This window comes from Calonectris borealis, chromosome 18, assembly GCF_964195595.1.
Source record: "Calonectris borealis chromosome 18, bCalBor7.hap1.2, whole genome shotgun sequence".
Lineage (NCBI taxonomy): Eukaryota > Metazoa > Chordata > Aves > Procellariiformes > Procellariidae > Calonectris > Calonectris borealis.
Genome location: NC_134329.1, coordinates 127252 through 152421, shown reverse-complemented (window position 1 = coordinate 152421; position 25170 = coordinate 127252). Strand labels below are relative to the sequence as shown.

The 25170-nt window shown below is 60.4% G+C and overlaps 2 protein-coding genes across 2 annotated transcripts; one reads left to right on the top strand and one right to left on the bottom strand.

The window, feature by feature from the left end:
• Positions 1 to 669: 669 nt before the first annotated feature.
• On the top strand, positions 670 to 9241 carry INPP5J (inositol polyphosphate-5-phosphatase J). The gene is made up of 12 exons (XM_075168169.1): positions 670 to 1454; positions 2427 to 2537; positions 4041 to 4149; positions 4736 to 4852; positions 4923 to 5098; positions 5697 to 5808; positions 6203 to 6312; positions 6688 to 6877; positions 7131 to 7268; positions 7646 to 7738; positions 7971 to 8075; positions 8221 to 9241. The coding sequence occupies exons 1-12, from the start codon at positions 670 to 672 to the stop codon at positions 8836 to 8838; spliced, it is 2664 nt and encodes an 887-aa protein (XP_075024270.1). The 3' UTR covers positions 8839 to 9241.
• A 553-nt stretch (positions 9242 to 9794) lies between these two features.
• Positions 9795 to 12418, bottom strand: PLA2G3 (phospholipase A2 group III). The gene is made up of 7 exons (XM_075168170.1): positions 11974 to 12418; positions 11762 to 11894; positions 11546 to 11680; positions 10876 to 11381; positions 10639 to 10768; positions 10360 to 10494; positions 9795 to 10131 (listed from the first exon to the last, which is right to left on the bottom strand). Exons 1-7 carry the CDS (start codon positions 12416 to 12418, stop codon positions 9930 to 9932), a joined length of 1686 nt encoding a protein of 561 aa, XP_075024271.1. The 3' UTR covers positions 9795 to 9929.
• Between the last annotated feature and the right edge of the window lie 12752 nt (positions 12419 to 25170).

The window sequence follows — 25170 nt, the reverse complement described above, 5'->3', positions numbered from 1 at the left end:
GACAACTACAAACACACCCAGAACAGTGCACATACACACACATGCACAATGACGCAACAGTCACAGTGTGTGCACACAGTTGCACACACAAAAATCCACACATGCACACATGCACAAGGGCAGGTGTGCACACACAAGGGAAGATGTGCACATGCAAGGCTAGATGTGCACGCGCAAGGGCAGACGTGCACGCGCAGGTGTAGATGTGCACATGCAAGAGCAGACATGCATGCAGAAGGGTAGATGTGCACGCACAAAGCCAGGCGTGCACGTGTGAATGCACGAGTGTACGCGAAAGGGCAGTCGTGCACGCGCAAGGTCGGCCCCGCACGCCCCCACGGGGCTGCCCCGTCCCGGTGCCCGTTGCGGGCGCGCGCTCCGCTGCTCGCGCCGGCGGGGGAGGGGACGGGGACGGGGGACAGAAGAGGAGGCGGGGCACAGGCCGTCACGTGAGCGGGGCGGGGCGGTGGCAGGTGCGCGCGGGAGGGGGCGGGGGCGGTGTCGCTCCCGCCGCTCCTGCGCCTTTAAGGAGCCGCGCAGGTGGCGGGATGTGCTGACATCACGGGGCGCGCGGCGCCGCCGGGGGGGGCGGGGCCGGGCCGCAAGGTGAGCGCGGGCGGGGCCGGGCCCGGTGCCGGGGGCGGTCGCGGTCGCTCGGGTCTCCCGCCGATGGAGCCGGGCCGGCGCGGCAGTACGGATCAGGGCTCAGCCACCGCCTCGGGGCCCCGCCCTGGCCCCCCGCGGGGCCCCGCGCCTGCCACCTCCCCCGCGCGGCCGGTGTCCTTCGGGCCCGGGGGCTCGGCCCGGCCCCAGCCCGACGGCGGTGCCCCTGCGGCGCCCTTCCTCGGCGTTGGCGTCCCAGGCGCCCGCAGGAGCTCCCGGCCGGACGCCGCCTGCGACCCCTTCCCCTACGGCTGCCCGCGGCCTGAGGGGGCGCAGCGCGGCGGGCTTCAGGAGCGGGCCCCGGGCCGGGCTGCCCAGCTCCTGCCGCTGGAGGTCGGCCGGGACCAGCCTGAGGGGGCCGGCGGGCCCCACGCCTTCACGCTGCCGGCCCTGCTGCCCCCCAGCCCGGGTGCCCCCCCGGCCCGGCCCGCCGCGCCGTCCCCGGCGGTACCCGGCCTGCCTGCCTTCCCCGAGCTCGGTCCCCTGGAGCACGCCGCCCCCGGGAAGCCGCTGCCTGCCGAGCGGAGGGAGATGCTCCCCAAGGCTGAGTCCAGCGACCACATCTCGACCTGGGCGGGCTCCTCGCCCAGGACCGCGCGCCTGCCCAAAGCCGTCTCCAGCGAGTTCATCGCCAGTGGGCGGGTGGGCCTGTCCAAGCCTGCAGCCCTCTCCAAACCGGAGCCGGACGAGCTCTCCCTCTTCGGCAGGTCTCTCGGCCTGCCAAGCTCCAGCAGCTCCTGCGACGTGCTCCTCGGCTGCTCGGGAAGGGGCCCGGAGGATGGCTCGTTCCGGTGAGCGGGTGTTGCTGCGGGGGGAGAGCAGGGGGGAGCGATGCCGGGCTGAAACTGCCTTGGCTGTGAAGCAGTGAGCGAAACCTCTTGTGGGCTGGAGTTGCCCCTTTCTTTCTGTTGGGGATGATGTTCAGCTGGAGGAGATTTGGGATGAGGGGCTATGGACAAGCAGGGTTCTCGGGGTGGGGAAGGATGCCCAGCGCCCGCTGTCTGCACAGGCAGTGTTCAGGACAGTGGGTGCTGCGCGGGGTGGCATGTCAGAGGCACAGGCTATGGAGCGGGTGCCATCTGCCCCTGCTGTCCCTGCAGTCTAGAAATGATGTGGCACTACCCTCCATCACTGCTGAAACGTGTCCCCTGTGACTGAGGCTTGTCCTAGTGCTGCCAAAAGAGCCCGCGGGCCGCTGGCGCATGCTGCGTAACGGCATTAATGTGTCGTGACTGATGGTGGCTTTGCACTGGTGAAGGACACTGCTGTGGGGCTTGCAGTGCTGCTGTCACGTGCGATGCCCTGGCCTTTGGGGCTGGCTGTGCTCTGGGGCAGACTCGGGGCTGAGATCTGGGTCCTTTTCCCTAGGAGCCCGAGGGATACGGGATTCCTGGGGAAGGGAGGGGAAGCGGTTTTCCGGGGACACCGTTTCCCAGGCTGCCTGCTGTGCCAGCCTGCCTGTGTCAGTCGGCAGTGATGAAGACGAGTGCTCTTTGTGCTGGTTTCTAGAATTTCATCGGGGCTTGGCTTACAGCGGGGCTTGCCATGCATTGAGGTGCAGACCCTGGGGGAATTTAGAGTCAAGAACCCGTGTCCCTCAAATGGGAGTTAAGGATCTGGTGTATGTGCCCTGGCTAAGTTTCAGCTGTGGCCACTTCTGTTGCAGGCAGAGAGCTTCCTTGGTGGAGCTGGGGGCTGAACCGGGGGGGCAGGGAACGCCTCTGAGCCCCAGTGTTAGCCTGTTCTTCCTTTGTCCTCCCAAGCATCACAATCGTCACCTGGAACGTGGGCACAGCCATGCCCCCAAATGATGTGACATCCCTGCTGCACCTCAACACGGGCGAGACAAATGATGCAGATGTGATCGCCATTGGGTAAGAGGGTGAGGTGCAGGGCCCCCTCCCCTGCCACATCCTTTTTTGGGGGATCCCCATAGCCCTGGGGGGTGGGGAATGGAAAAGCTGCAGCCCCAGCCTCCCTGGGGCATGGTGAGCAGGGAAGGGTGTGCACCGCAAGCGGTAAAATATCAGAAAAGGTGATGGAGAGTCAGCTCCTAGTAAAATGGGAATGCTAAGAGGAACTGAAAGCCTTGAATCCTGAGTAGCCCTGAAACCTTGAAGAGCCTGTAGCCTATGCCGTGCAGAGCTAGGCCTTGGTGAGCACTGCTCTTGCTGTGAGCCCTGGCAGTCCTGGGGTCAGGTCTGTGGAGACATTTAACTTACCTGCCAGAGTCCTCTGGGAGTGTTTTCCTCATCTCGGCTTTTGCCCATAGTATGCAGGCCTCAAGGGCACAAATCTGCTGTTCTCTCACAGCTGGATTGGCTCTGTGCCCCTGGCAACACTTAACTGCTGGCAAGGCAGCACCGCGTCGGTGTGGTAAGGCTTTATTGGTGTGGCTGGCAAGGCAAGCTCTGCCAGAGTCTAAGGGAAAACTGGTCCCTTGAGGTTTGCCAAGGTGTGTGTGGATTCCTGCTAAGAGAGGGACGTGCTGCCTCTTGCACGGGGAGTGAGAAGCAGCCTCTGCCTCTGGGCATGAGGTGGAAGAGCTGGATCTGCCTTTAGGAGGGACTCCCCCAGTGCTCCCCAGGGAGGGAGCGGTGTAAGGCTGAGGCTGCTGGAGCTACAATGCTGTGTTGGAGCCAATCTCCTTGCGGACCAGTGGGATGGGGCTGTGCAGGTGGACCCGAGCCTGGATGGATGGGGCATGGGATGCAGGGGCATAACAGCAAGGGATTTGCTGGGACTGTGTCCTGGCTGCGGCAAGATGTCCTGCTGCTCCCCCCCTCCAGGGCGTCTCTGCCTGGCTGCATCCTTCCTCTGACCCATGTCTTTGTGCCCCAAGTGCTTGATATTTTGGGGCAAGACATTTCCTGATTCTGCCGTTCTCTGCGGATGTTCTCCTTCCTTCTCTTTGCTAATTGCTGAGCTGGGAGGAGCCCTGTTAACCTTCTGTTTGCTGCTGCTCTGAGCTTGGTGGCTAGGATGCATCTGGATACCCTGTGCTGAAATACTGGTGAGACTTGGCTTCTATGTAGAGACCAATGCAGCTGAAATGTCCCATAAGCCCTCTTGCACCTAGAGATAGGCTTTAGACTGCTGCCCAGCCCTGTGCAGCTGAACTGCTCCTGTTTTAAAAAGGGGCAAGGCCTCATGGGTTCAGGGCTACTTGTGCCTTCTGCTAGCACATGGCCCAGCATCGCTGGAGCAAGGATATGGCTGCTTTGTGCTCTAGACCCAGGGTCCTCCCTTGAACTGCCCTTCCTGCCCTGGCCCCGCTCCCCAGCACTGTGCTTTGGCACCTTTCTCACGGAGCTCTCACTAGCTGGGACACAGACAGCTTCCTGGTGTAGCTGAGGGAGCTGTCCCTTTCCTTCCAGCCTGCAAGAGGTGAACTCTAAGATAAACAAGCGCCTGAAGGATGCCCTCTTCACAGACCAGTGGAGCGAGCTCTTCATGGATGTGCTGAGCCCCTTCCACTTCATCCTGGTAAGGAGGTCCCAAAAGGGCTGGGCAGCTGGTGTTCCCTCTCTGCCTGCCAGGCAGGTGGACCATGGGGAGGGAGAGTTGGACTGCAGGGACAGAGGGAGGAGGTGCGGTGGGAGAACCAGTTGGACAGACTGCTGGAGGGACAGCCTGCAGCCATCCAAGCAGCGTGTGGGGGCTGACCTGAGAGCTAGTGGTGCGTCTCACCAGTGTGCTGTCTAGCTTGTGGCATGCTGCTCCCTTTCCTGCACCTTAGGCTTTTCCTAAGGGGACACACTTGCACCAGGGCAAGAAAGTGAATGTAGGAACAAGCCTGTGCTTCTGGCAGCAGCCTGCGGATCCCAGGGCAGGTTCAGCTCCCCAGAGCACTTGCCCCAGAGTGTACATGAGCTGGACTTATCTGAGCATTCAGTATTCAGGAGGTGTGCATAGATCTCTGAACTAAATGTGCTGTTAGTCATCTCCAAGATGGGGGGCATGCAGAGGATGGAGGTGCTGCCCCTATGGCCTGGAGGTAGGGGAAGCTGTCCCTGCCCCTACGGGCTCTGCTGTGGCTACCATCCTGCTTCAGCCCCTGCTCCCATTCCAGGTCAGCACGGTACGGATGCAAGGTGTGATCCTACTGGTATTTGCCAAATACTACCACCTCCCCTTCCTGCAGGACATCCAGACAGACTGCACAAGGACTGGGCTGGGAGGCTACTGGGTAAGTGTGGCCCCAGGGGAGGTGGTGAGGGGCTGGCTTCTCAAGGAGTCATGGGATCCTCTTGGTGCAGGGCAACAAGGGTGGGGTGAGCGTTCGTCTCTCCATCTTCGGCCACATGGTCTGCTTCCTGAACTGCCACCTGCCAGCGCACCTGGAGAAGGCAGAGCAGCGCAAGGAGGACTTTGCCACCATACTGCACATGCAGCAGTTCGAGGGGCATGCGGCCAGCGGCATCCTGGACCATGAGTGCGTACCCCATCACTTTGCTCCTCAATCTGGGCCAGGGCTTTAGTGCCAGCCCCCATCCTTGAGCACCTCCAGATAGGGTCTGGGGTCTGTCCTCTGAATCCCAGCACAGCTTGGAGATGGGGTCTTGCCTGCAGAGCTGCAAAATTGTCTTGTGGCCCAGTGGGCACCCAGCACGGTGGGGTAGGTGTTAAGAGGGGTCCTTGGTCTCCCCTGGAGCACATCCAGGCCTGGTGCAGCTCCTGCCATACTGGCACTGTTGGGGTTTGGGACTGGTGAGATGGAGGGCCCAGCTGTATCCTAGTGTGTTGACTGTGTGGTCTGACTCTGGTAGGTGCCTCATGGTGGAAATTTCCACCCTCAATTTCTGCCCAGGGAAGTCAGGCCCATTTGGTTAATGGTGCTTGGTCCTACCTGAGGAATCCTGGCAGGGCTGGCAACTGGCCAAGCTGTCGGCTGAGTGCTAACCTGCACTGGTGCTCCCAAGAGCGCCTGTGCTGTAGGCTGAGGCTGCCTACAGGCTGAGGACGTTTTCCCCTGCTGCCCGGCTCCAGTAGCCTCAGCCCTTCCAGCCTGTTGCCCTCCCTCCCACCCACAGCCTCGTGTTCTGGTTTGGGGACCTCAACTTCCGCATTGAGAGCCTTGACATCCGCTTTGTGAAGTATGCCATCGACAGCAATATCCTGAGCCAGCTTTGGGAGAAGGACCAGGTGAGAGGAATGGGCATGCTGCTGAGTCTTGGCTGGGCACCAAGTGGCATTCCACTCTTGCCAAAACTGCCCGTGCAGCTGTTGGACAGGGCATGTCCCACAAAGGGCCCTGGCTCTTCTGGCTCTGTGGGGAAGGGGCAGCACAGTCCCAGGATGGTCTTTATGGGAGCTGGGCACGTGCTTCCTTTATCAGTGTGCTAGGAAGAGCTGGGGGCTTTGGATCTACAGACTTGCTGCTTGCATGGCATGAACAAACCCTGAAAGCTGTGTGGGGCTGGCAGCAAGGGGGCAGGGATGACTGTGTGCTGGGGGTGGACAGGTCTTGGGGGCCTGCAGAGGGGTTTGGCCATGGGGGCTGGTGTGCTCCCTGATCAACCTACTCTCTTTCCCACAGCTGAACATTGCCAAGAGCACCTGGCCTGTCCTCAGCGGCTTTCAGGAGGGACCCCTGAACTTCCCACCCACCTTCAAGTTTGACGTGGGCACCAACAAGTATGACAGCAGGTAGGAGAGCAGTGGTCAAGCATGTGCTGGGCCTGGGAGTGGGTGGCATGGCTGAGGGATGGAGGAGTGGCCGGGCTCAGAGCCGGGGGGGGGGGGGGGGGGGGGGTGCTGGTGCCCGTGGCGCAGGGGCTGATGCTGGTGTGGATGGGCGGGAGGAGCCATGCGGGGGCGGGCACCAGCTGGACTGGGGACAGCAGGCTGGGACACAACTGTCGTGCTGGTGCCCGCGCAGGTCTGCCCCTGCAGCCGCACTGAGCTGTGTGCTGAGACGAGCCGCATCCCCTGCCTGCGCATGCCGTAGTGCCAGGGGGAGGCAGTTTGGGGTGGAGCTCACTGCCCCCTGCCAGGCAAGAGATGCCCCTCTGTGCCCTGCAGTGCCAAGAAGCGAAAACCTGCCTGGACTGACCGCATCCTCTGGAAGATCAAATCTCCCAGTGTCGGGCTTGGGGTGGGCGGGCGCCGGCCGAGCCGGGGTGTCCTGTCGGTGAGCCAGCTCTGCTACTGCAGCCACATGGAGTACACTGTCAGCGACCACAAGCCAGTAGCTGCTATCTTTGCAGTGCAGGTGAGCACCATCCAGGGCCACTGGGCATGCAGGCAGGAGTTACAGGAGTGAGATACCCAGCTAGCATGTGCAGTGTATGATGGGGTGTGCGGGGTTTATTTTATTTTTGTTTGGCAACTTCAGCTGTCTTGCCACTGTGGCTGGGGGCCGCTGTTGAGGTATGCGTGAAGGTCCAGTCCTAGATGGGTGCCCTGGGCAGCAGGGGCAGGTCTCTTTGACATGCCCTTGCTCACCATGTACATGTCTCTGACAGTTTGCTTCCAAGGCAGACAAGCCCCCGGTTGAGATTTATGTGGCTGATGAATGGAGCAGGCCTGAGCAAGCAGTTGTCAGGTACAAGATGGCTGCTGGCTTCCACCGGAGCTCCTGGGACTGGATAGGACTCTACCGGGTAGGTGCTTGGGGGCTGCTGGGGCTGGAGGTAGTGGGGAGCACTGCATGGCACCACAGGGTCCCTTCTGAGCTACCCCCCACCAGCAGACACAGGTGCATGGCATATGCTCTCTCTTCCCCTGGGAGGCCCTGGCAGTTAGCAGCAGGATTTGGCCTGCTTCAGGAAGCTCAGATCCAGCAGTTCCCTCTTCCTTCTGCTCTGTGGGCCCCAAAGGGTCCAAAGCCCGGCACTCTGAGGGGGCTGGGGGCCAGGGTACTGCTGGGTGGGTGCAAGGCAGCTCTTTGTGCCGCTGTGCAAGGGCTGAGCGAGAGGGGATCTAAAGCAGGGCTGATATTCCGCCATTCACCTGTGTTCTCCCATGTATGTGCACATAGGTGGGCTTTCGGCATCCTAAAGACTATGTGTCCTATGTCTGGGCCAGGAGTGATGATGGAGAGCGCTGCCTAGAGAAGCAACTGTGTGCACAGGTGAGTTGGGGCAAGCCCTGCTGGGTGTATGTGCCCCATTGTGGGGAGACAATGGCCCCTTTGTACCCCTGATGGGGCAGGAGGGCAGCTCCTTATTGCTTTGTGCTGAGCCTTGGGCAGGCATTAGGGATTTCTGCTCTCAGCTGGGGCTGGAGCTTTCTGTGGGGCTGGATGTGGGAGGGGGCACCCCTGTGCCCAGTTCTGGTGCCTATCAGTTGTCTCCGGGCTGCAGGTGATGTTCTCAGAGGAGGCACTGCCCAAGGGGAAGGGCGAGTACATCCTTGGATACTACAGCAACACCTCCAGCAGCATCGCTGGTGTGACTGAGCCCTTCCAGGTCAGCATGGCCAAGAGGCGAGGGTGAGGGGCTGAGGGAGGCAAGGGGGATGTGTGTAGGGGTGCTTGGCTGGAGGAGGCCAGCTGCTGTGGTGCCCCACAGCCCCCTGTGAGGATCAGCCAGCAGTGCTGATGCAGGGGTGCAGATCTCCCTGCCCAGGTCAGAGGAGGGCAGCAGCCCCACGGACAGCTCGGGCAGCAGCTCAGAAGAGGAGGATGACAGCACGCTTGTCCTGCTGGCCCCCAAATCCCGTAGCCCCAGCCCAGGCAAGATGCAACGGCACCGCAGCCGAAGCCCCAGCCTGGCCAAGTTCCAGGGCCTCATCCTGCGGCCGTCGAGCCAGGACAGGGGTACAAGCCGCAGTCCTTCACCCCAGAGCCGCCGAGGCCTCCCTGGCGGCATCCCCACCATCCACCTGCCCCAGGAGCCGGGGCACTGTGGAGACAAAACCAAGGAGCTAGGGCGGGTAGCTGACAGCCAAGAGGGCAGCTCCTTCTACCAGACTGTGCGGGAGCAGGGTGGCCCCCGGCGTGTCTCTGCTGACAACCCCCTGGCCAGGGCTGACCCCAGGAACCTGGGCCTGCTGCCCGCACTCCGCCTGGAGATGATTGACCAGGCCATGAGCCGGCGGAGGGAGAGCGCGGACCAGGGCTACCCCTGCCAGAAGATGAGCCCCACCAGCCCCCCAGGCTGCAGCACCTCCCCAAAGGAGGGGAGCAGCCCCCAGGAGCTGGACAGCCATAGCTGTGCCATGGGCCGCTGATGCAGTGGCCCCCTCCCTGTAGCGCGCTTGCTGTGTGCTTTCCTCTGTCACTTTCCTGCTGAGACACCCCACTTCCTTATTTATTGCAGTGACTCCTTCCCCTGCTCCCCCCAGCCTGAGCTGCTGCCCTGGCCCTGGTACAGCTGGGAGGTGGCACAGGGGAGGGCAAGGATGCTCTAGCATGGTGGGGTGGGAGCCCCTTGTGAAATTCAAAGTGTAAGACCCTTCAGTCCTATGGGAGGAGTGCAGGCCTCACACCTGAGGTGGGACAGGCCAGGGCAATGGTGAGGGGCATAGCGTAAGGACCACCCCGGGTACCCCTGAGATCGAAGCTTGCTCCTTCCCTGCTGCTACCACTGTGCCTCAGCCTTAGTGCAAGTGACAAAATAAACCATCCTGCCCACCCCAGCTGCACTGTGCTTACTGCAGAGGGGCAGGATCAGCCCCTGGGGTAGGGGCCATAGCGACAACTGGGGACGGCAGGCTCAGCCCCTGCACCACACACCATGCTCAGATCACCCTTTATTTATCTTCTGCTGTGCACAGGGACTGACCTCTTCCCCAGGGCAGAGCCCTGGGCCTGCCCCTGGCTGCTGCCTCCCACCTCACTCCAGGGCTGGGAGCCAGCAGAGACCCCAGCCCTCCCTGCACCTCCTCCTACCCTGCCTTGGGAAGGGGTCCAGGATCATACCACACTGCTCAGGCCCCCCAGCTGAAGGGGCACAAATCCAAGGGTGGGGGGGGCCTGCCATCCCCCCTGCCTGGGAGATCCAATGCCTAGAGCATCCCCTAGAGCACAACAGGGAAGGAAGATGGTGGGTTTCCCCTTTCCCAAGCCCTCCTTTCCCCTTGCTTTGATGCTTACAGATGGCAGACACAGCCACCCCCTGACACAGCCACAGCTCCTTTGAGAGGCTTCTTCCTCAGTCTGCCCCCGTTCCAGCTGTGGCCCCCCAGCTCCATGCAGTCATGCCAGCAGCCATGCTCAGTGCCATCCTTTGTCTCAAGGACCAGAAATCAAGCAGCTCCACTCCGTGGCTGCTGCACAGCATGTCTTCCTCCCCTCACAAGGCAGTGTTTCTCAGGCATCATCAGGGTACTGCGTGGTGCCAAGTGCCCAGCTTCTGCTCCAAGGCCAGCCGCAGGCATTGCTCATAGAGGGTGCCACCACTGTCCTGTGTCTTCCAGTATGGATACTCTGCCTTGGAGATCACATGTGGAGGACCCCAGCGCCTCAGGGTCTTTTTGAGGTGCTGTGCAGGTACTAGCACAGCCCGGGTCGCTGTGATACAGCTGCCAGAAAAGCAAAGCTGTGAGCATCAATGTAACGCTGCAGCACTGACATCCATTGCTTTCCACCCCAGCCCTGCTCATGGCACAGCAGAGCAGGGGATAACGCTTGCAATGCCAGCTTCATGCCAAGCCTGCAGGACAGCACCCAGCCCCGCCAGAGCATCCCTCCTGCCCATGCAGGGTAGGAAGCCCGACGCAGGCCACGTTCCCTTGACCCTCCGCACTTACTTGTGCTGTGGCCCCTCGCCCAGGCTGCAGTCAGTGGGTGGCTCCAGAACGAAGCAGTCCATGGCAATGCGGTCAGCCAGGACAGCCACTGCCACGTCATTGAGGTCCCTCACCCTGCGCAGGAACTGTGCCAGCCTGTGGGCACAAGAGGACAGTGGTCAGCAGGTGCTGGCCAGGCTGGGCATCCCACTGGGTCCTACCTCGTCTGACCCCAAACTATCTGCACACAGTGCCCTGTGATGGTGGGAAAAGCCCTGCCTCTTCCTCCTGGACACGCACCTACGAGTGCAGTTGCAGTGGAAGAGCGTCCGGGTGTCCACATTGTGCAGCTGGTACTTCACCTCGCAGGGTGCAATCTGGTGCTCACAGTTATCGAGATGCTTGTAGCACCTGCACATCCTGCCCGGGCCTGAGGACAGTGGGACAGTGAGGGGCACCCCCAGCACACGACCCCAACGGGCTGAGGCCTTGGGCACCCCAGCTGTGGTGCATGCTCTGCCTCCAACACCGACTCACCCTGCTGCCTGCGTCCTTTCACGGCAGGCACAGGGGTGACTCCGCAGCGCTTTGCAGCCGGGCTGGATCCAATGCTGCCATCTTCAGGGCAGGCCGCGCAGGCAGGGTGTGCTGAGCCCCCAGCCCCTTGCTGTGCTCCTCCCGGCGCTCGCCTTCCTCCGGCAAGGTCCTGTTCCAACATGGTCATTGCTCTTGGGGAGCCAGGCTTCAGCCCCCACTGCGCTGCTGGGTTCCTGGTTGCGGGCTCAGCCTTGTCCCTGGCGGACACAGGGGACAAGGTACATGGGCCCCGTAGCTGCTGGGCTGTCGCAGGTCTCCGTGCCTGACGAAGCCCGGGGCTTTGCCCCAGTCCCTGTCGGAGCCACTTGCGCTCTGCTCTAGAGGACTTCCTTCCCTTGCCCAGGGGCTGCACAGCATGGCTGCCCATCTCCTCCATGGGCAGGCTGTAGTGGTACTGACTCTGCTGCACCATCCTGGCCAGGGGTACTACACCATAGCGCTCGCACCTGGGGACACCACGTGCCATGAGGCCCTGCCACGGCCAAGCTGTGCCACCCTGCAGCCAGTGGGGCAGCCAGGCAGGGCATGCTCGGGACTGCAGCAGCAGAGGCACCCAGCTGCGGGGCTGCAGCAGCGGGCCGAGGCGGGGGGCATTCCCCGGGGCACTCACCCTCCCCACCAGTGCCACTGGACACACCCTTCGCTCTCCTCCAGCACAAAGCACGGCACCTCTAGCAGGTTGAAGAAAGTGACGCCGATGATGTTGGAGATGGTGTCGTTGAGGGCCAGCAGGCACTGCCGGAACCTGCGGGACAGACGGAGGTGGTGAGCGGCCCGGCAGTCCCCTGGTGTGCCCCCCCCCCGCCGGCCCGGCCCCCCGGCGCACCTGGCGTCGCAATCGCAGTGGGAGACGGTGTGCAGGCGGTAGTTGCGGATGCCGTAGTTGAACTGCAGCGCCGTGATCTGCGCCGAGCACTGGTCGTGCTCCCGGCAGCACCGGTCGGGGCCGCGGAAGAGACCTGCGGGCAGCGCCAGTGAGCACGGCCCCACCGGGAGGATGAGGTGTGCCCGGTCGCCCGCCCCCGCCTGCCCTCGTACCCAGCTCGCTGGCGTTCCCCGCCGAGTCACCGGCTCCGCACCACAGCGTGCCCGGCAGCGTCCAGCCCCGCCGGCGGCGGCGCCTCCCTCCCGGCGGCACGGGGTCAGCGCAGGCGGCGCGGCGCCGCCAAAGCGCGGCCAGGTCCCGCCGCAGCGCGGCACCGGAGGCGGCGGGCGGGCGGCGGGCGCAGGCGGCCCGGAAGGCGCGGGCCAGCCGCGGGTCGCGGCGGGCCCAGCAGGCGCGGAGACGGCCGCGCCCGGCCCAGGCACTCTCCACCAGCGCGGCCGGCCCGGGGCTGCCGAGGCCGCCGCCGCCGCCGCTCAGGAAGGCCACGTAGAGCGCACCGCCCGCGCCCGCCGCCCGCCGCGCACACACTGTACCGCCGGGCCAGGCGCGCGCGCACGCGCACACTGCCGCGCAGGCCAACACTGTGCGCGCCCACATCCCGTGGCGCCGCGCGCCCGTCCACGCCACCCGCGCCCGGCTTTAAGCCCGCGCCCGGCCGCTGATTGGGCCGCGCCGCGCCGCACCGGCCCCGCCCCGCCCCGCCCCGGGGAAGGCGAGCGTGGGCGGCAGGATGCAGCCGGTACCACCCGCCCGGCACCCCCCCTCCTGTGCACCCCTAGCCCCGGCACACCCCTCGTGCACACCCCTCGTGCCGGGCAGCCCCGCCCGGGACACCCCCCCTCCCGTGCCACCTCCGTGTCAGACTCCGCCCTCGGCCGTGCACCCACCGTCCTCGGCACCCCCATAATCCCGGGCACCCCTTGCCTGTTCACCTCCTGTCGCGGGCACCCTGTCCCATGCATCCTCTGCTCATGCACTCCCTCCCTAGGTACCCCCCGCCTGGACACCCCTGGGATGGGCACACCCCGCCACGTGCAGCTCTGTGGGGCAGCCCCAGCCCTGTGCCAGTGAGAATTCCCAGGAGGGCACAGGGGCGTGTGTGTGTGTCTGGGTGTGCATGCAGGTGCGTGCAGGTGTCTGGACACTCGTCTTGTGCACATGTGTACCCCTCTGAGTGTGTGTGTAAGTGCAGGTGCCCATGTCCCATGCGTGCCCAACCACGTGCACAGTGTAGGCATGTGCACATGGACGCTGTGTACGGTACAGGTCACAGAGCCATTGTCCTGTTCAACCCCTGCTGATGCTGCCTCAAGTCCAGGACCATGTCTGGTTGGGTGTTGAGTATCTCCAAGGATGGAGACTCTGCAGCCTCCCTGGGCACCCTGTGCTAGTGCTTGACCTTCACAGTAACAAAGGTGTTTCCTGATGTTCAAAGGGAACCTCCTTTGTTCCAGTTTGTGCCCATTGCACCTTGTCCTGTCACTGGGCACCACCGGGAAGAGCCAGACTCTGTCCTCTTTGCACCCTGCCTGCAGGTATTTCTATACATTAATAGGATCCCCCTAAACTTCCTCTGCTCCAGGCTGAGCAAACCCAGCTCTCACAGCCACTCCTCATAGGACAGATGCTCCAGTCCCTTCACCGCTATCGTGGCCCTTTGCTAGACTCACCCCAGCAAGTACATGCCTTGCCCATGTGAACGCAGGCTGGAGAGGACACAGCGATGTGCTCCCTCCCCGGGGCTCCCCTGCCCTGCTGTGCTGGCAACGCTCTGCCCAGTGCAGCTGGGGCCGCTGGTGGCCTCTGCCGTGAGGACACATCCCTGGCTCCTGCTCAGCTGGTGCCCAGAGCGATCCCAAGGTCCGTCCCTGCAGAGCTGCTTTACAGCTGGTGGCCCAACCTGTGCTGGTACATTTCGCACCTGAAAACAGAGATGTCTCTTCCCTGGAAATACCCTGGGAGCGTGGCTGGGCTGTGGGGCAGTGCTCACACCCACACCCCACATTAGGGCCCTGGTGTCCCAGGGGAACATTGCTCAGAGTGGCTAGTGGGTCCAGGAACCCCCATGCATTGCTGCTGCATCCCAGAGGGATGCTGGTCCTGTCCTGGAGAAGTGGACCCAGGGTCCAGCTTCACCTCTGTCCGCCAAGGGGGAGCCAGGAAGGGGCTGGAAAGGGAAGAAAGGAAGCAGAAAGAGCTACCATGATTCCCCTGGTGCAGCTTGTGCTTCTAGAGCCAGCCTGGGGTTTATTTACTTGCCCGGGATGATGCTCTGCCCTGCTGGGGTTTTGCATGCCAGGGCATTGAGGGGAAATGGTTTGCAGAGCCCCATGCGCCTGGGAGTGCTGCAGGGCAGCTGGGGGCTGGCAGACAGGGTTCGACAGCAGAGCCTTATCTCACCTTATCAGGATTTCCCTAACAGCGTGGACAGAGGCCAACGCCACAGACAGTGCAGAGTCCATTCTGCAGCTGTGATATGGCTGCCGTGTGCCACCCGTGACATCGCCTGAGGTGTCACAAAGGTCTCCCAGCTGCTGTGTCACCTGGCGGGGCCACCTCTAGGCTTGTGTGGCCCTTGTCCTGTGAAAGGACATTTCCACCCTGGAGGCTGTGTTCACCAAGCGGGATGGGGGCTGGCATGCAGGTGCTGGGGAAGGGCACTGCTAGGGGGATACCCTGACCCCGGGAGAACTAGCCTTCAACCACCCCACTGGGAACCACAGAGTCCCCCTGCTGCGGGCTCTGCCACACTGCACTGCGGTCCTGTCCCCTGCACCCCCCGAGTGCACCTGGAGCCGCCCCATGCCCGGGCTGTGCCCTTGCACCCGCAGTGCACCTGGACCCGCCCCATATCAGGGCTGTGCTCGCAGCCCCATGGGGGCCCCAAGGAGGGAGGCCCATGCTGGCAGTGAGATTCAGCCTTGGCTGCCAAGTGTGTGAGTGTGTCAGGGACTCAGGACCCAGTTTGGGTTTGTCTGGAAGATAACGGGGGATAAGGAGGGACGTCTGGTGCTCCGATCTTCACCCTCCAAGCAGCTGGTGGGGGTGACATGGTTGGCCCCATGCCACAGAGCACCCCGCTGTCTAACTGCTGCCTTGCTGCTGGTTGCTGGTGTGAGGCTGGGGTCCGGCCGGCCAGGGAGTGTTGCTGAGCCCTGGGCTGCCTGCCGTGATGGGCAGCACCGGCGCAGCCCTGTGCCCAGCTCTGCTGACGTGGCTCAAGGTCACAGGCAAGGCCGGCATTGGGCTGAGACGCCAAGGGCTCGCTCTGCCTGCATTGCTGCAGTGTTCAGGGCACCACTGAGCCTGCAGTGGGGGAGCACTGGGCTCTGGCAGAGATGCCAGCAGCCACAGTACCATGCGGTGAGGGTGACCAGTGGGTCCCGGGCTGGGTTGGCAGGAGTGCAGGGATGGGCTGGTGAAGCAATTCTCCCCCCCCGGCTCTGCACGCCACATCCCATTTGGGGCTTCCCCGTACGAGAAAGACATCACATACTGGAGCAAGGCTGGTGGAGGCTACCAAGCTGGTCAGGGCCGGACCTGGGCTTCTTTGGGCTGGAGGAGGGGAGGAGAAGTGGGACTTTATTTGCCCCGAACTTCAGGTCACAACAGGGCTCATTCCTTCTCCCTTTGCACCCCCAGACCAGCACAGGCATTGGGGTGATGCCTCCTATGGGGACGTCCTGTAGGCAGGGGCTGGATGTCCAGACTGTGCAGGTGACTGCCAGACCTGGGGCCTCATCCGTGTCCCAGAGCTGACACATCCCTGGCTGCCCCCACATCCAGCCTTGCCCTTCACCCCAGCCAGCTGGCAGTGCTGGCTCCCTGCAAGCATGCAGGCGTATGTGCTGCTGGCCGTGTCCTGCTCGTGTGCCTACGGGAGAGGAACCAGTGGATGGGGGGCATGGCTCTCCCCTCTCTGGAGAAGGGGCTGTTACGCGGCCCGGGGCAGAGCCAGAGGAGCCTGAGCTTTTCGCAGTGCAAGCAGGGAGGGGATCTGGCTCTGCAGAGCCCCCAGCGACCCCAGCCAGGTCCTGCATGTAAACACCGAGTGGCTCAAGGACCGTCACGGGACCCTGCCCTTCGTGTGAGGCATCCACGGTGGTATTGCATAAGGAATTGCTGCAGTACTGGATACGAGTTTTTCTGCTTTCCATAGCTCTAAGCTGGAACTTACAACTTTGTGCAGATAAAAAGAAGAAGAAAGGATGAACACGTGTCCATCCTGTTCAATAGGGCATCCAGGGCATCCACGGCTCTGGACACAGAAGGCAGGCAGAGAAACAACTTCTTTATGCGAGCAAATCTCTTGCAAAAGTTGGAAGCCAAGAGTTGGAGCAAGCAAAGGAATGACGCAGTTATTTCACACCTGAGCTGCGGTTATAAATTCAACCAGTTTGCAGGCTCAGGGGAGACTCTTGAGCGCTGCTGTGGACTCTGCCATGCACCCACAAGTCCCTCCAGCCCCTGCTGGGACATGGTGGGTTGGCACTCCCCAGCCAGCAGCCAACACGGCCTCTGCCTGGGTGCCACCACATCCATCACCCTCCTCTGCCTAGGAGAGCCTGGGTCGAGCGGTGGCTCTGTGTCACATCTTTGTCCCACCTGCGTCCCCTCCTTCGGCACCAAGACCACATGCTTCGGTGGGGACCCTCAGCACACAGCAGCCAGGAGTGCCCCCAGAGCCTCTGCCCCAGTCCACTGGATCGGGGTGGCTGGGCTCGCAGGAGCGGAGCTCAGTCTTTCCATCAACCAGTGGCACTGGGATGTGGTGGGAGTCAGGCTCTTCTGCTGTTTTCGTGGCATCTGTCTGCTCCCTCACTGCTACCTGGGGCCAGAGGCTGGGGTGGTGGGCTCGACTCAACATGCCCTGCAGCCCTGGCTCTAGGGAAGAGCACTGTTTCAGGCTGGGGTTGCACTGCTGTCCGTGGGTGCTCAACCCGCCCTGGGCAAGGACAGGCAGGGCATGCTCTGCCTGCACAGCCAGGCCCATGTGCCCTGCCCCAGGCCCTGGGGAGGCTGCGCTGGGGTTGGGATGTGGCATGTACCTGGAGCCCCTTAAGGAAAGGGCCACCCTCTAGAATACATTTTCTTATATAGGTTTATGGGGGAAGGGATTAAAAAGGGAAATTATCTTCTCTCTTGCAATTGCCAGACTCTCAGTGCAGAAGCTGGGCTGGCTCTGTCGGCTATTTTCAGTGCAAGTCTTGGCTGCAGAGATGATGGGGAGCCAAATCAGGCTCTGTGGCCATCTGCGGGTCCTGCAGCTCATGGGAGTCCTCTCCTGTCCTGGGTCCCCAGCTGGGAGTGCAACCTCCTCAAGGTCTTTTCCAAGGGTCAAGGAACACCCTGAAGGTCCTGGGAAGCATGGTCTAAATGACCCTGCTTGAGCCGGGGACTAGACGATCTCCACTCTCAGCAAGGCAGTGTGCTGGGCTTCTGGAGTGGCTTCCAGCAATAACTGACCATGGTCTCTGTTAACAGCCACGCCTATAAGAAAATACAGAAAGCCCCAAGACATAAGAAAAACGAAGATGAAAACTACCCCAAAACCTCCCCAAGAAACACAGGTTCCTTGTAAGAGGTCAGATCCTGATGCTAGGAGGAAATTCCCACTATTTTCTGCTTTCCCTTAGCCCCTAGGCAATTCTCAGTGCCATTGTGTACTTGGGAGGTGCCTGGTTTTATTGCCCTGGCGAACGCCTTGCTTTAAATTATGGGAACTACCTAGAAGGAAGCAGCTCTGCAAGGAGGAGGTGGTACCTGGCTGATACATATCACTGTACTTCCAGGTGAAGGTCAGGTAAGTGATGAGTCAGCAGGACCTGGGTTGACCAACAGCAAGAGGAGCAGCAGCTCAGAAGCAGGGACCCACTTGTCAGCATGTGTCAAGGCTTGGCAGAAATCATGTGGGCTGGCAAGCTGGAGAGCAGAAAAGGTCACAGGGTTGGGGCATTTCTGGAAAGCACTGTCTCCTTTCTTTTGGTGCCCAAGGTAAACCATGTGCTGGTATTTTCACCTCTTTGGAAATGAGATGAAGGGACTAAAGCAGCTTGACAAGAGAAAAAATTCCCCCATGCTTCAGGTTTGCTTAACATTGTGTATGTTGGATCTGACTGTGAGCTTCTACAATTGATAGGGAGGTTTGGGTGCCTACAGCAGGAAGTGTTGTATTGTGCAAAGTGAATCATTAAACTGCAGGATAAGGCTAACAGGTCACAGCACGTATGTCTGCATTACTCCCAGCATGGGCAGAATCGGAGCCGGCCATGCAGCCAGCTCCACCTGGAGCACAGCAGCCCCATGGGGTCCTTCTGCTGGCAGGGCTGCAGCCTGTCTGCCCTGGACTGCAGCCATCCGCGTCACGTCAACATCGTCGTACAGCTCAGTAAAGGGGTAACGAGTGCAGAACAAGCCTAAAAGCTTGAGCTTTCCTCCTTGAACCCCACACATCTCCTGATAAAGCCAGTTTCCCTGGTTTTGGTAGAGGTAGTAGCCAAATTCAGTTGGCCTTGGGCCCCAGGGATTTCTCCTTCCCGCTAGAGCTGAGTCTGGTGCAACCAGACCCTGGGCTTCTCCTGGCTCAGTTCAATGAAATTATTGTTGTGGTTCCCATTTGTAGATCCAGCCTAGAAACAAGGCAGATACACGCAGACACACAGGCACACAATTTCTACAGCAATTTCTACAGAGGGCAAGCTTGAGGAACAGCCATACCACAGAGCCTCCAGAGAAGAAGCTGCAGATGTTTAACAGCAGCAGGATGAGGCCAGCTGTGTCCAAGGCTGTTAAAAGGTGTCAGTAGTGACAAACCAAGGCAGTAACACAGAGCAGCAATTAATGGAGCAAGCCCCAGAGCCCGGAGACAAGGCGACATTGCCAACACAAGGAATTGCATGAAGGGGACCAGGACTTGGGAGCTTCCTTGCCCCCGGCCAAAGACAGTGTCCTATGCCTGTGCTGCCGTCAGGGATGGTGACTGTGCAGTAGCACCAAAGTTTCGTAAGCAGCAGAGGGAGCCCATGGATGGGGAGTGAACCTGGCCTAGAAAACCATCAAGTTAATTAGCAAATCCAGCTGCTCTTCCAGAAATCTGTTATCAGAATATCCCTGAAGAAAGGGCAAGTGCTGGTCAGAAGGTGGCTTGTTTTTATTTTGGATACTCACAGCGCCTCCAACATTGCTTTAATTCATCCTGGTGTTCATGTCAGTCAACTTGGAGGGCCAGGGCAGCTTCACAAGCTCTCAAGCCTTGGGACTGCCTTTGCCACTGAGGCCACACCACATGAACAGTCACCCTGTAATCTCCCACCCTCTGGGGCCGACAGTCTGCGCTCTGTGCCAGGGATTCTCCAGGCAGGCAGGGACAAGGTCTGATTTTCATCAGTCTCTTGGATTCACACCATGCTCAAAGCAGAGCTGGCTATTTTTCTTGGAAACCACAAATAAAAACCCAGGAGGAGCCCCACGAGCATTGCAGCGCACCTCCATCCCGCACAGATGTAAGTCAGGGTTATGTACTGGTGTGGTTTTCCTAATTTCTATTGCACACACACTACGTTGATTACTCAAAAATGGAGAAGTTGTGAGAAGGCATAGTTCCTATTTCACTCACATTTCAATTAGTGATGATGCACTACCTGTGCGAGGCCACGTCTCAGCTGAGGGTGGTGACTGAGAAGAGAAATAGCAACTCTGGCAGAGGAGACCAACGCTCCACGTTTATTGCATGCATGGCCGGGTGGCAAGTGGCAGCTCCTTCCTGAGGGAGCATCATGCCTGCAGCCTTTCCAAGCAGGCCAGGTTTTGCACTGGGCAGAAGACCCCCAGATGACCTAATGCATGGAAGTCCTCGAGGTTCCCCTGCTAACCTGGCACAGGGAAGAGAGGCGGAGGGATGGAGGGCACAGCTGGACTCCCGGTCCTGCAACAGCAGGGAATCTCTGGCCAGAAATGGCCCCGAGGAGCCCTGGCAAGGTGCAGTGCTCAGTGCTGCAGAGGAAGGCGAAAAACCTGTGCCAATCTGCCCGGGGGGAAAAACTCCTTCCTGACTCCAGAACTAGTGATCCACTGTTCCCTGAGCAGGGTCCGGGGAGCTCCTGCGGGGGGAGTGCATTTGGGGTCGGCAGCCAGGTACCTTTTCCACCCTGTGTGGTGCAGATGCATGGATGGGTGTGGGACATCAGTCCCGGGACAGCCGTTGCTGACTCCTCTTTCCTGGGAAGGGCAGGTCGTTACCGCCGTGTCTCTGTCCTGCGCCCATCAGGGTTTCTTTGTCCTAACAGCTGCTGCCCAGCGAGCAGGGTTCGGCTGAGCTTAGCAGGAATGTCCCGGGACCCGGCTAAGGAGACCTCCTGCTTGGTCAGCACCTTGCCCGGTTCGCCTTGGCGGGGGCTCCGGCACCGTGCCGAGCCCAGAGGACTCCAGCGGAGCTTAGCCGAGCCGAGCCGAGCTCAGCCCAGCCCAGCCCAGCCCAGCCGAGCTCAGCCGAACCGAGCTCAGCCGTGCGGAGTCCAGCTCAGCCGAGCCGAGCCGAGCCGAGCCGAGCGGGCCGAGCCGAGCCCAGCCGGTTGGGACGCCGCGGCATGGGCGGGCAGGGCGGGCAGCGCTGCCTGCAGCGCGGTGCGGCTCCTCCAGCCGCAGGGGAGGGTGGGCAGGAACCGGCCCCTCGGCACCGCGCACCGGGCGCTGCAGCTCCTCGTCCTGCTGCGCTCCGGCGGGGGAGCGCGGGCTCGGAAACCTCCTGCCCACAGCAGGGGTAAGTGGGCAGATGGAGAGGGACGCTGCCAGGGGCCGGGGAGCGGGGTCTGGGGAGCGACCCAGGGGACCCTGTGTCTCTGGCAGCGATTGCTCGGATGGCAAGGAGACGGACGCAAAGGGACTGAGCCGATTCCCGTGATTCCAGCGCGCTCTAGAGGCATGCAGTGCCAGGCAGGACTAAGCCTGCGCCAGCCCTTGGCTGCACCCACGGCAGCCTTTGCCTTGTGCTCAGCACTGCTGGCCAGCCTGTCCCTGCCGCCGGGCTCGTTAGCCAGCCGCGTCTGGGCTAGCCCCGCTCTCGGGACGGACATCCCACGCGTGAAGCGTTGCCTGGGGTTGCCCTGAAAGTGGAACAACTCTGGAGCGTTTTCCCGCTGCTGCTGCTGCTGCTGCTCCCGTCCGTGCGATGTACGTGGCGGTTTCCCTCCCACGTCTCCGCTGGTCTCTGCCTGCAGGACGTGACCCATTGGCCTCCATTTGTGCATCCCGCACGCTGAGGATGGAAAGCAGCGCGATCCTGCTGCAGCTGCCGCGGGGACAAACCCACGGGGAGAAGGGGTGGGCTGGGGTGAGGGTAGGTGCCGCGGGAGGACAGCGGGGCTGGGTGGGCTCTGGGCAGCACCCCCCTCGGCAGGGGTCTTCCCGGCCCGGCCCCCGGGATGTTTGAGGATGCTTGCTTTTCCAGGGACGAGCCGGCAGGAGGAGCTGGACAGGAGCGTGAGGAAGGGCAGCTGCCAGGCTTTCTGCTCCCTGGGCACACTCGGGGCTCCCAAGGGGCCGGGCCGGGCTTCCCCTCCCCGTTTTTGCCAAGATTTCTGCTCTGACTTCATGTCGCACTTAAGCGTATATCGGATAAGCTTTGTTTCCCGCCCTGAGAAGGTAACACTGGCTTTCCTGTAACAGATGAACAGGAATCTTTGCTAGTGCTGAACACAGAAACCTCGTGGGTGTTGGCATTCAGATTTTCCTAGCTTGCTCCCGCCAGCATCCGAGGGGACTATAGATTTTGTGGAGCACCATCAGGACATTACTCTCAGGGAGAGTTTCTGGACAGATACGTTGGCATGATTTTCTTGCATAATGTCCACTTGATCTGCAGTTGTTGTTTTCCTCGGCGGGCTATGCTGCTGCTATGCCTGATGCTGTATACTGGACTGAGCGAGGAGAGGAGCCATGTGTCCAGGGACACTGCAGTTGGAGAGAGAGCTGGGCACCTGCCTTGCGTGATGAGTGAGCTCTTGGTGACAGGGACTGTCCTTTGGGTTTGCGTAGTCCCTGTATGGGAGTCCAGAGCCGGCGTAATCGTAATGAATAGCCCTCTGTGTGTGTAAGGGAACGACATTCACCCACGGTTTCATGTTGAATCTAAAAGGCCCTGCTTTGAGACAAGGGGGCTGGAGCAGACGACCTCCAGAGGTCCCTTCCAACCTAATTCTCTTTTTTGGGAAGATGAGCTCTTTGGAGACACTGACCCTACCTGGCGGATTGTCAGAGTTGCAGAGAGACTTGGAAATCTGTCCCTACATGCACCAGAATCTCTGCAAGGTGGACGCTCTGTTTTTCTTTCCACACAGGTTTGTCACCTGCTGCTACTGCTTTAAATACTCCAGCAGTACACTTCTCACTTGGCCTTTGTCTTCCACCACCCTCACCAGGTGCCTCGTCCCCTGGCATGTACTCCCCCAGCTCAGCAGTCAGGAAGGCACTCGCAGGACACACTGCAGAGGGAGGGAGGTCCACAATCACCACCAGCAGCCCGGGGAGAGCTGGCAGCCCGTCTGTGCGTTGCTAGAACTGCTCAGGGTGAGGTGGAGAGCAGACATCTGCTCTGTGCATCGAGCAGACCCTCAGAAGTTACCCTCCAAACAGACTCGGCCCTTTGGGGACGTGTCCTGCCTTCTCTTCTCCCACACAAAGATGTGGAGTGCCATGAGAAAGCTGGAGTAGAAGTAGAAAAGGTGCATGTCCTGGGACTGTGGGCCTGGGTATATCGTCGGTTACCTTCTAGTATACTGACCCTCTGTCACCTTCTCCTTTTCTAACAGGATTTTCCTTTCACACAGTATTAGCAGTGTGCAGTAGCGTGTGTTCGCCCGCTTGGTTTCATTGAAATGTACCTGAAGGTTTCTCGCTAACTCTGTTAACTGCTGGTAAGTGTATCACAGAATGATGTAGGTGGGAAGGGACCTCTGGAAGTCTCTAGACCAGCCTCCCCCTCCAAGCAGAGGTTGCCCAGATCCTCCTCTAGCTGAGCTTCCAGTACCTCTGGGGATGGAGATCCCACAGCCTCTCTGGTCCCTGTCCCAGTACGTGAGCCATCTCATGGTAGTTTTTCTCCCTCATGTACCTAGTTGGAGTTCCTTATGTTCTAACATGTGCCCATTGCCTCTTGTCCTATCACCACGCACCTCTAAGAAGAACCCAGCATTGTCCTTTCTGCACCCTCCTATTAGGTAGCTGAAGGCAGCAATCAGGATCCCCACAAGCCTTTGCTACTCCAGACTGAATACACCCAGCTCCCCCCACCTCTCCTCATGGAGTATCCTCTACTCCCAGCCCCTGGTCATCTTGGTGGCCTCCACTTGATTTGCTTCTGTGTGTCAGTGACTTTTTCTTATGTTTTTATCTGGGAGCCCCAAACTGGACACAGTACCGCAGATGGGGTCTCACCAGGGCGGGGCAGTTTTTGTGAGGCTTCACGTTAATTTTGTTTGTCGCCTGACTCTGCTTACACTCTTCTGGTTTTTTGGATAATAAAATGCAAATTATTATTCCAGAAGCTTAAGACCTTCTCATTCCCTGTAGGTTGACATGAACGCTGTCTTTTTTTTTGATGAGAACGATGTTTGGGATCTACAGACACTTCCTGAGAAGCAGAAGGAGTCCAGATGCTCCCTAGCAGCACCAAAGTGGTGCAAGCGCTTGTCTGAGGCGGGTTCCCCAGGCTGGGCTGCAGTCAGAAGCCAGTGAGCACTGACTGCCTCATGGTTCCACAAGAAGGAGCTCCTCATTTTGACAGAAAGGATGTCCTTTACAGAGGAAAGGGAAATTCTGACTGTCCTGCCCCGAGGACGCAGATCAGAGTCTGCTTTTGTTGTGTTTAGGTTTTTATTTAGTTAATTAGAAGCCTCTTCTTTTATACCAAAATCTGTTTTTGTGGTTGGCACAACAGAACCAATTTGGACATAGTTTTTCTTACAAGCGTCACCTTTAGGCTTTCATGGGCTAAAAAATGGCGCTTTTTTGATCATTGCTCAGCTAGGTCACTAATCATCAGAGCTTTCCAGTAGTGTCTGTTTTAGAAGTACAACGTGGCTGCCAGAAAGGCTCGAGACAGCTATCTAAGAGGGTGTTTCCTCTCAAAAACCCCAGATGAGACTAACACTGCTGCTGTTGCATTTCTGTGGCCCTCCAGGAATCACACTCCATGTGTGTAGTGGAGGAATGAAAAAATCACTGGGAATCTTTGCATGAAAGGTGCCTAAACTAAGAAAAGGCAAACCTGACATCATCGCAATTTGAGAGAGAAAGGGATGAGCTGCTAGGGCCACTGTCAAGGGACTGTCATTAGGCACCAGAGTTAACGTTGACTTGAGAGGCTGGGCAGAGCCAGAGCCCTTTGACAGCAGTTGCAAGACCTGCCACAAGGTAAAGGCCAACTCCTCTGATGCTTTGGGCTCGCACTGGAACCCAAAGCACTCCAAGCCCCAAAATGCAGCTGCAGCCAGTGCAGAGCTGGGTGACCCAGAGCAGAGGTGCAGCAGGGAGCTCTGTGGAGCAGAAAGGGAAGAAAAGGAGCTGTTGTAGCCACTGAGGATCGACCCCCAGCCTCCCTCACAGCAGGTCATATGTCTCCTGAAGCCTCCCCACACCTGCGATGCCACTTTTGCAGCACAGCACCAGCCACCTCCAGCACCCGTCACGAGCATGTCCTGCCCCTAGGCTCCCTCCCACACCTGCGCCAGGGCTGGAAAGAAGTTGCCGTGCTGGGGCACACGCGGCACTTTGCGCCATGCCACGTCACGTCACACCATGCCATGTCCACCCTTCCCCTCCGCAGCTGAGGCCAGTCCCCAGCGTCCCCAGGGACTTGCCCAGAGTCCTGCTGTGTGAACAATGCAGCGATGGGCTGCTGAGTGAGCGTCGCCGGGGTCTCCGAAATGGGGTCCCCCTTGGCCAGAAGGATCACCAACAAGCTGTCCTGTCCCCGCCTGAGGTGTGCTGGCGGGGGTCCCCTCCACAGGTGTCCTCACGGGGGCATCCCCGGCTGGACCAGGAGACCCCCCCGGCATCCGCACGGCGCAGCTTTCATCAGAGACACCGCAGAGGCCATTCCCTGTCCCTGGTAGTCAGAGTTTGGCCACCTCCCGGTGCACACAGCCAGGAGTCCGTCACGCTCTGACCCACCCCATCAGCTCAAGGCACGAACATGCCAGTCGGGGGGTTTTCCCTAAACCAGCAGCAGGGCTGTGCCCAGTGGAAGGATGCGGGTACGCAGGGGTGCAAACCCACCCCTGGGCAGCACAGTCCTGCCCGCCAGCCCCTCGTCACCGCCAGCACCCCGACGAGAGCCCGGCCTCGCCTGCAGC